Source organism: Opisthorchis viverrini (genome assembly GCF_000715545.1).
Source record: "Opisthorchis viverrini unplaced genomic scaffold opera_v5_348, whole genome shotgun sequence".
NCBI lineage: Eukaryota > Metazoa > Platyhelminthes > Trematoda > Opisthorchiida > Opisthorchiidae > Opisthorchis > Opisthorchis viverrini.
In genome coordinates this window covers 253603-264106 of record NW_008752006.1, presented here as the reverse complement: position 1 = coordinate 264106, position 10504 = coordinate 253603, and the positions used below count along the sequence as shown (strand labels likewise).

The 10504-nt window shown below is 44.0% G+C and overlaps 1 protein-coding gene across 1 annotated transcript in view; it reads right to left on the bottom strand.

The window, feature by feature from the left end:
* T265_10244 (hypothetical protein) overlaps positions 1 to 10504 on the bottom strand; it is a gene marked incomplete at both ends in the record, with an annotated part of 17589 nt that overhangs the window by 2916 nt on the left and 4169 nt on the right. The window contains 3 exon segments of the mRNA XM_009176561.1: positions 6809 to 6918; positions 7010 to 7056; positions 7070 to 7336. Of these exon segments, the coding sequence (XP_009174825.1) occupies positions 6809 to 6918; positions 7010 to 7056; positions 7070 to 7336 (424 nt within the window).

Here is a 10504-nt window from a genome sequence, read left to right as displayed (position 1 = left end):
TAGTGTCCCATATATGTTCTGGTCTAATTTCCCTCATCATTCTAGAGTTCAGTCACTTCCCGATGTAGCACAGTTTTGTGAAGCTGCCTACAATGTAACGGCCAAGAAAAGCCCCGAGGTAAGGTTTACAATAGTATGCGTATGTGTTCGCCATTTCAAGAAGTCATGCATATGAAGGTCTGTGGAATTTTGTAATCTTCAAGCTAATTCAATAATCCGTTGTACAAATGATATAATGTTAGGGGAAATTTCGTCAAGTTTTTTTAAGCTTACTTGATGTTTTTTGGAAAATTTTCGAAAGTTGGCAACGGGTACCGTCATTAATCCGGGAGGCATGTGTGATTTGGCATGAAAAACCTAGGACCGTTGAGTGGGTTCTATGACTGCGTGGAATGTTCTGGAAACCCCATCCTCTGGTCATGTGGCGGACCTTAAGAAAATTGCAAATAATCACCTGACTTTAGGAGATGCGAGGATAAAAACAATGTTGGACACCGAGAGAAATCTGTCAACTAACTTTTGGATCACTTACTGTATTTTGACGGTCATAATAGCCGTAACTTCTTAACTCGGGTTTGAAATTTTTGCACAGTCACGTATAAATTGGCTGAACAAACTTATCTGTGGTAAAAAGGGTGCTTATCCGCCAGATATTGAGAGGTCAGATACTTTTTGTGAACCAGTCAAATTGTCTTGAAATGGCAATCATTAGTTAGCTACAGAGGCTGATGCCTAAATTGGTCAAGCAAGCAATCATTTAGGAAGAGGACGTCATGCGAACTTCCTGTTTACGATGTCCAAAGGTTGCCGGAGAGTTTGCTGGTAGAGTTACCTAGATATAGAAATATTTTCCCTAGTGAACTGTAATATGTTAACACGTTCTCGGTCTGTAAGTGTGTAGTTAGCTCCATTTCTATTCGCACTTAGGAAAGAAGACAATGTTTCTAAGTGGAATATTCACCATCGAGCGTTTCGATCACCTTGAATAGCCTTCAGCAATAGCCGACCTATCTATTAAAGGAATACGTGTCAATCGGTGTTAGCATTGAAACAGCCAACATTCTATGCAGTATCCCGATTGGTCAGCATCATAGTTGGACCTGCAGGTCTATGTTGAGATTAGGAGAGCCGAATGTATGTGTCCTTGTTTGTCACTGCTGATCAGCCGTCTCCATATGACGGACGGTCGTTGGCCGTCGATTCGTTTGGCACGTGAGAACTGAGCTGGCATCACGAGAGTATTTGCACGGCGATGTTGCACCCACTGCAGCAGATTTCCATGGTCTATTTTGACTAGCTCGAACACTTCGGCTGTCCGCCGGGTCATGGATTCCAATTATTGAATCTTTCTTCATTTTTGTAGTTGAAAAACGTTCTGAGACGGAAACCTTGGTCTTTTGTATTCAGCGATCTGTCACTGTGCTCATGTATATGACTTTTCAATTCCCACACCGTATTCCGGAAAGTCACTTTGGTCTGATCATCTGGGCTTGCAGCTATAGGCTTCTTTACCGTACCGTCTAGTTATTTGTATCGCAAGGGTCGAATTACCGATCGAGGTGAGAGATCCGCACTCACAATCGCGTTTGCATGGGTAGTTTACACCACGTTTGTCCAGTTTGGTGCTCGATGGAGATTCGCTAACGGATCGGAGACCACTCTCACTTGGCATCCCGGATTTCACGTGTTTCTGTCTTCTAAGACAGTCTATTTCAGAGTTGTGTTACCAACTCATTTTCATGTGCTCATCGCTCATCTCAATTGGGTGGATCTCATTGATATAACGGGCTACTCACAATGTTTTTTAAAGTTCTTCCAGGAAGAACATCATGAACGAGAGATTAATTGGGGGGATTCAGTCGCGTAACTCGCGAATACCAAATTTGTAAGTATTTGAGTGTAGTTCGCTAAGCTGCATATTATCATCAAATTTATGTATAGTCAACTGAGCTTCGAAGTTGTTTTTCACAGACTGATTCCAGAGAGTTTTCCACCCTGTAATCATGAACCGGAGGACGAAATCTGTAGCAAATTGAAAATTCGGTTTTTACCTGTCTCATGGATTATTGTGACGCTACATTGAACGTATTTGCTCAGAATATTGTCAAGTGGAAGTTCTAATTTGGCATACAGGTCAGATTCCTGAAGATTATCACAGAATGGCGGAAAACTAATGAAACCTTCTAACACCACTAAACACCATTCAGACAGCCCTCTCGACATTTAGCGCGATGCCTTTGTACTCGCAGTCGCCTGTTGCAATAGGGCTTTTGTGTTCCTTGTCGGCGAGTCTTTTTTCTTGGCACCAGGCACTGGAGCGGGGACAGCAGTCAGATATGAAATAAATGCTGCTGCAAGTTTGCAGGTGTAACAATTTTTACAATACTTCCTTTTAATGGAGGAAAGAAGACGATTTACTCTGGATAGACTGAGGAGCGGGGACAGCAGTCAGATATAACAGAAATGCTGCTGCAAGTTTGCAGGTGTAACAATTTTTACAATACTTCCTTTTAATGGAGGAAAGAAGACGATTTACTCTGGAAACATAGACTGAGTTAACCGTCTAGCTAACGAACTACCGGGAACCCATAGTTCAGTCCCAGGTAGCGGCTCTTTACCCCTCACTCAAGTGGAATGTATATTTATAGTTAACACCATTTCTTTGAATTTTGTGACATTTGGGATCAGTTAGGTTCATATGTGGCCATCGGTTAGGCTTGGATTTACTAAAAATCAGATTCTTTCTGTGGCACAAACGAGTTTCTTGGGAGTGTGGATCAGTGCATTTCGATAAAGCGATGGATCTGGATGATGAACTCGCATAGAGTTGTACTTTTTTTTTTAAATCGTTATTTGCTTAAGCAAATGAATGATGACCCCTAATCGTCTCCAGACGCGTGAATTCTCGATCGATATTTGGTGGGACAGCACAAAGTGCTAATGGTCTCTGTCACCCAACAGCATCGATGTCTATTTTCTGATCGCTAGAACTTTGGCTGGAGATAATTGCAACATTGAGGTCAGGCAGTGAGATGACCTTGCTAGTTTGTGATATTTGTTTGAGAGACTGGTTGGATTTTGTTGAGGTTGAGAGTGCTATTTATCTGGGTTGGTTGCAAGTTACTGACTGGAACATGACAAACTGATGAGATTGAAATCGAATCACCAGTGAAACTTTCACCGGTGCTCATGCACCTTCTAGAAAGCTGAGATTGAATGTGATGTATGCGAAAACCTTAGATTTCAGTGCTTTCTTCCTTTGTTACGAAGCAAGATGAAATCTGATGTCCACGACAGTCGAGCTACTTTCGCAGCTTTCGTTACGTTTCTTTTTTGCGTGGGGCGAATGTGGGAATGGAAGTAGTCCACTACAGCGATTCTGTTTGGAAATTGCCAAGATCCAAATTGAGAATAAATAACCTGATCGTCATTGTGATCATCTTTGAAGATTTGAGGAATCCTTTATTCTTTATTGGATGTCCATATCGAATCGTGGCGGTTTCCCTCGACATTCACAACCATTCATTGGTAAAAGTCTGTAAGAACATCGTGTCCAGCAGGTTTGAAGCTTTCGTGGCACTACCCGAATGGTAAGTCCTGACTGGCAGGTCAGTTGATCGACACAACCGGGACACATAGTGAAACCAACCGCGGTCGGGCAAATCAATTACGTCGCGGAAGCGTGAGAATCCTCACCAGTTGAAACGTGAGAAATCAGATGCGTCCATCGTGGGGTGGTGCAGCAGTGGTAACGCAGTCGCTTCGCGTGTCGGATGAATAGATTCCAAACTCAGACTATGCACTGCTGATGTGCTGTAATGCGAGCGTAACTCGCGTCCAGCACCTCCCTGCTTTGTTGTGGACTTACCAGAATAGTTTCGCCGGCACATTAGGACCAGTAGTCAAATGAGATTGATGTGAACGTGAATTGTTGTGTTAACCTCGCCCACTAATATCTATTTTAAGTGCTTTTGTACCGACCACTTATGGGGATCATGCTGAGTGAAACGATAAATCGATTTCGACAACTGCACTCATTTGGATACAAATTTGATTTTGATGGGAGACTCGCCCGGAGCCTAGTTGAATCTCACGTTCATGGTATTCCTAGACAACTTAATATGCTGCGTCAGGCAGCCTCGTGTTTCATTTGGTGCGATATTCGAGATATCGCGATATCTACATAGACTTGCATGGAGAAACTGTTTTCTTCTGTGAAGAACCATCCAAATGAATAATTGGGTTTATCTTGTTGACTTTCTTAATATCATGGCTCATAGATTTGCTTGTGCGCGTTACTAAAAATAACTATCTCAGAATACCTACAGAATTTTCAGATTTCTAAAAGTATCATGGGTATTTCCAAACTTCCAAGTGGACGTACAGGAACAGAGAACTTTACGACTGACGTTCACCTAGGCCCGAGCGACCAACAGAACTCACATGATTTTTACGAACACCGGATTTGTGAAACGCCACGAATTGAAGAAAAAAAGCACTGAAAAGAAATAGGTTCTCTAGTCGTGAGACGTGTCAAACAAAACTGGACCGTAAACAAAGCTATCACAGTGTAACTTAGGCTATGCGAACTAAGTAACGTATGACGTGACCCGTTCCATAAGTTAATGGCATTTGCAAAGTGCGTACAACATGGTCTTGTATCAGTTAATCAAATGTGCAGTGAAAGAATGCGGTAAATTCTCAGCCTCATCGTCCGATTGGAACGCTGATCGAAAATTCAATCAGCGTTTTGTCTCCATAACTAATGAACTATTTTCGGAAGTGATCGTAGAGTTGGGTTCTGGTCGTCTATCGACATCAGAAGGAGACTGCTTGCCCCTCAGGTCTTGTGTCAGTTCTACCAATGTGAGCTGTGTGTGAATCAGTACTCAGAGTTGGCAACTGCTTTGGTGTTTGTATCATATCGCGCCACGATGCGTCCAGTGGACACGAGGTTTTCCGCCCCACGGCAGGACATAGATGAATCAATGATACAACCTTGATTCAGGACATGAGCTGGTCGCTATGGTGCCCAGCATGAGATCACATGAATTAGGGCTAGATACCGCCCTGCCCTAGATGTGGCACTGGGGCCGGTTGGGTTTGAGAGCATTTTCAATCACCACTACGACTCAGTCCGACAACCGTTCGATCTCACTGTCGTGCTGTCATGCTGAAAATTTCGGGCTAGCGGAAGAGCTCGGTGCCACAAGGGGCCTGTAAGGTGACCCGTATTTGCTTAGGTCGTACTGCTGACAGGTGGCAAAACAGGAGGCCCAACTGATCTCGCTCGCCGTTGCAATGATAGTCGAGGCACGGCGTGACAGGTGTAACTTCCACTCCGTTGGCTGTTTCCGTATTCCTGAACCTATCAAGCAGGTCAGCATAAAGGTCAAGCCGGAAGAACCTGAGTATACAGCTTGCATCAAGAAGCCCGTGAGATGGCTCCGCGCTGCTCTTATGGGCGAAATTCTACTGACATACATCACCATGCGTTTGAATGAGTGTGCGAGAGCGCTGCTGCATCACTTGATGCGGAAATGCAGACAGTCAATTACTGGATGAGAGTTTGTGAGGCCAAAGCTGAGCTTCCAGGACGATGTATAGTTCGAAATCGTGTTTTCAACGACGTAGCAGTAAAGGGACTAATCGATTATTTTATTTTCCAGTTTCAACCTTCTGCTTGAAAAGCCTAGTGTCTCGTTCATGAAAACTGATAGGGAACATCTGGACCGCTTCCCATGTTGCATCAACAACGAAAAAAACTCAGTAGCAGGGAATTCCGAGTGGTAACGCGATACCGATCAATACCATTGTTGTCTTACTGCTTGAAGTCTTGATCGGTTGTATATGGGTCAACTACTTTCGAGATTCGAGAAGCTGGAAGTGGGAAAATGTAGTGTTAAGATTAAGAAAATACTACGGACACCACAAATAACTAAATACCAAGGTCAAAGAAGGATGGCCAAATCGGGAGGAAACGATGTGGCACGCGTTTCTAGACGAAACACTATCTATAATACTGTTGGACACTGTACAAGCGATTTCTCCCTTCATGAGGCTGATTAGACAGATGTAGTCCCCGAGTTTCCGTCAGCCCTGTGTTGTACTTGAACCAGAGTTGTGTACGTAATAAACTCAGTTGAGTCTCTGGTTAAGACCAGGTTAGTTTAGGAGGTATTGAACTTCGCGAAAAATGTTTCTACTGTAATGAGTTGCCCCTGGAGCCCATCATGGTCATCAGTAGTTCCCGACCAATCATTGTAATGTTTTGTTTGCTTTCGCAAAAATATCCGTGAATTCATTTCCTTGCTGTTGTTACATAAGAGTCTCCGAATACAATATAAACAATATAAGCAGACAATCGATTATACGGTTATTTTGTGACCACATTCAGACTTGCTTCTGGTTGTTTTCTGGACAGCTTCATTTTGGCACCCAAGAAGTTGACCGGAACTCGGGAACTATGCCTATCTGATGAGCCTCAAGAAGGACGGGATCGATCGTGGGCTGTCGAAGAGTTTCCAGCCGCCTTGTGAGTAGCTACCTTTGTGAAAATATACTGAGATATCTTGAATACCGTACCAACTGAAACATGAAGCGCTTTTGTGAAGCACACTCGGTTGGAGAATATCATCAACGAGGGATTCAGCAGTCTCCCGTGAAAGCCCAGTTATTATGCGAATGAGTGTATTTGTCGAGACGGAAAGTCACAGAATGCCATTTGATCCGTCACAGATGCTTCGCTGACACACGCAAGAACACAGCTCGTCGCTGTGCGTAAATCGTGGCCGTTCAAACAACCTACCTGTATCCATCTGAAAGAGGGATAGCAACCATTTTGGCCAGGGCTCATTTTGTTGGAGTAAGCACGCCGTCGTGAATGGATCGGTCCCAGATCGGCTGACAGGTTCAAACCTGAAGCTAAATAAACGGAATAAGGAATAGGATGTTGACTGTTTCAGGGTGTGCGTCGTCATCCATTGACGAAATCGTTACAGATGCTCACATCGCTCTTGTTTTAAACAATCGTCCTCTTGTCCCGGTGCAATTATTCTGGTGAGCTCACACCAAAGGAGGGAAAGACTGGACTGGAGTTTCACCTTCGTTAGGGTTTATCAGCAGTGTATATCGTTGACTGTGCCCGAGTTTGAACTTCGAACATCTGACTTGGGGCGAGCGTGTTACCACTACTTGAACAGCGCACGCTAGACTGATCTGAATTTTCACATCTGAACAGGTGAATATGTTCACACAAGAGCAATGCGATTGGTTTGCATGATGGCCCGAACGACGTCTCAGTAACTGTACTGGCTGTGTCCATCGAGTGCTCCGCCTGCTAGGACTTTCCAGTCAGACAGCGCTTTGGAACCTGTTGGGCTTTAGGTTTTAGGTGGTTGCGGGATTTGTAGAGTTCATGCCCACATCACTCTCGTTAAACTCGTGACACGCATCAAACCTGAATCAGATGTCGGGGTCAGCCATGGCTGATTCTTGGTCTGCGACCAAACGCAATCGATCAGAGCTTGAAATAGCATTTACGAAGGATCATAGCTGTCTTTCCACATGAGATCGCGTGTTCTGCATTTCAAACGAACAGTTATGAACTGGATTAATTGGCTTGTCCCTAGATATTTTCAATGCTTTATCTGGTCAAAATACTTCACTATGTCCAACATACGGTTTACTTTAGTCTATTCTTCAAAAGGGCTTCTCTTCGCTAACTTTCTGCTCATTTTCAGACAGAAGGGATGCTGTGAAACCGGAGTTGTTTCTTTTCACACCCGTAAATTCAAAAACCCAGAGTTCACACATTTTGCGAACCGATGTTACAGTCAGTTCGGACTTTAGGACAAGAGAAGAGGGTTGCTAGCTTCATACTAGAAACACCAGACATACGAAATCTTGGACGCACAACAGTTCAGGAGCGAGTGGACATGTGTCCAGTATCGAGCGATCAGTGAATGGTATCATGAGGGAAGAAGGCGTCTACTTTGTTTTCCCTGTGTAGGAAAATCACCAGACAGAGTCATTTTCCAATCATAAAGCGCCCGTTTTAGCAGTCTTCAGCTGGCGATTTACCGCCAAACGATGAGCCGGCATATATTTCCGGGTTGGTCTGTTATTAGTGCACTGCTGTTGATGATGGCCATAGTACAAATCAGAAGGTATGTGCACTAATAACAGCCTTTACTGTGGTTGACAGTAGTTTACAGAAGCGATTTGCAGCATGTATAAAATAAAGGCAATATAAAATGTGGAGCAAGTCAAAAGAGAACTTATCGTATGTGAGAGTTCCTTGGTGAAAGTCCGGACGGTGGGAACGTGTTTTCTCCGCAGTTTGGCTGCTACACGTGTTCCATGGTTGTCCGTGGACTTGTGGAGAGGTTGACTTCCTGCTCCCTGCGCGCGCGCGCGAGTCTGTGTGTCTTGACCGGGTTCGGTTTGCCTTTATGTAGGTCCCAGTGCGTGTATGTGGGCGCGTCGGCTACGCTGACTAGGCGGTGCAGACAATCGATGTCCGATGTGTCAGCTTAATGCGACGTGTTTGTGCGTATGAGAAAATAGACAAGCCTCGCGATCCAGTGAGCGATTGAGTTGAACAGTCAAGTATATGGGTGGCTGGGTCGCTACAACAGCTATCATTCAGCTAGGCCTGTACAACAATGGCCACAGAGGGTCACCTGCAGCGCCATTTCAGGCTTAACATTCAGAGTATCCGGAGTGCTAATGAAGGGCCCCTTGAAGAAATACACATGGATAGAATTCAATAGGATACATTGAATCAGAACTCAGAACGTACGGTGTAACAAAATATATTTAAATCAGAATTTAGATAGTAGTAAAACAACAGCGCTCAGCCGGCAACCAAACCAGAGCCTTCTCCCGGGATTCTATTAGGTTTAGGCGGTTGACATGAATACACAGTTGATACTTACAATGTATGTAAGAGTTTATGTTACACATGAGACTCCATGGGCAAGCATAAATGGTCAAAATCCATTATTCTACACCACGATGGTCATAAAAGGTCACTCCTGGCACCGATGTAGGTCAAAACCTCCGGACTATCCAGGGTCTTAAGGCGAAGCATTGCTGACATAGATAGAGACAGCCTAGAAGTTTCACCCAATGTTGTCCGATTTGGATAGTCCAGAAACTGCATTACTAATAAACCGGACCCAGCGTGTATCCGTATCGGATTCGACTTCCCGCCTACATGGAACCATCGATGGCTTAGCCCACCGTAGTGCTGGGTATGCCAAGGCCTTTCCGTGGAATGTGTACTAGAGAGCCGAGCCTGCGGCGGTTTTGAGAAGTGGTCCAGCACCAAATACTAAATGACAGGCTGGGAGCGGTATTCCAGGGTCACACCGAGGGGCTGCCTAGAGGCAGCGTCTTCATTTGCTCTGGTTCTGTGAAGCACAATCTTACCAGCGCCGTGTTGTACCCCTGAATGCATAGATCGTTACCATATTCATGCAAAATAAGCATTCAATGAACCAATGGCTCAGATTGTGAACGTTAGAGCATATATCAATGCTCCATGTTAGAATCATTTAAGGAACAATCAAGGATAACCTAGTATAGATGGCTCAGACTCTTACTCTAATGGATAGCTAACTCTCTAACAAAGTGGGGACAAAATCGCATCCCACACACCCATTACGCCGAGAAATTGCCGTTGGATAAAACTGAGATCCAGCGTAATAGAATCTTATCATTTTACTATTAGGAACCCAATAGAAGATACTTCCAGTGTAGAAAGAAAGAAACAAGTGCGTTGACATTTTTGCAGTTTTTTTTTGTTCAACAGCGACCGCCTGTTTTTTTGCTAGGTCTGATCTGTAATTCAGGCAGCATCTTGATCTGGATAATGAAGATTTTCTCGGCAAGTTATCTTGCTACTTCGTATAATCGGAATTTAGTGAATGATCCCTTCATTCGTCTTCAGAAAAGTTTCCATCCACTGGGATTCGTCATTTGAGGTAACGCCCTATTGACGTACTCGCACCAGTCAAAAAGAAGGTTGATTAGATTGGTGACTGGAGTCACAATGATCTCATCAGTGAACTCTCCGGCCTGTTTTTTGGCTATTTAGTGTCACACGACAGAATTGATACTAAGAACTTAGCCAATAAGGGGGTCAATATAACCCACCAGTATTCGATAAAATTGCCATGTGATACACGAACTAGGGAAGGTAGATGACTCTCGATCAATACACCCAACTCCGAAAAATATGATCGAAGTGGCGATCGAAGTGCAGAAAACAGTGGCGTATTTTTTCTACACTAGGACTTCCAGAAACTCTCATTGGAGAAAATAGGGTACAGCAGATCACAGTAAGAATAGGCAACACATTTTCAAGCGATTAGAATTCATGATCTCCCAAGAAATGCATATTTTTTAAACGGCGTTCGTCTCTTCACCTCCTTTTGATCAAGATAAGAAGTCTTCTCACCTTCAGAGCTCAAAAGTTGCACCACAGTTCATATATATA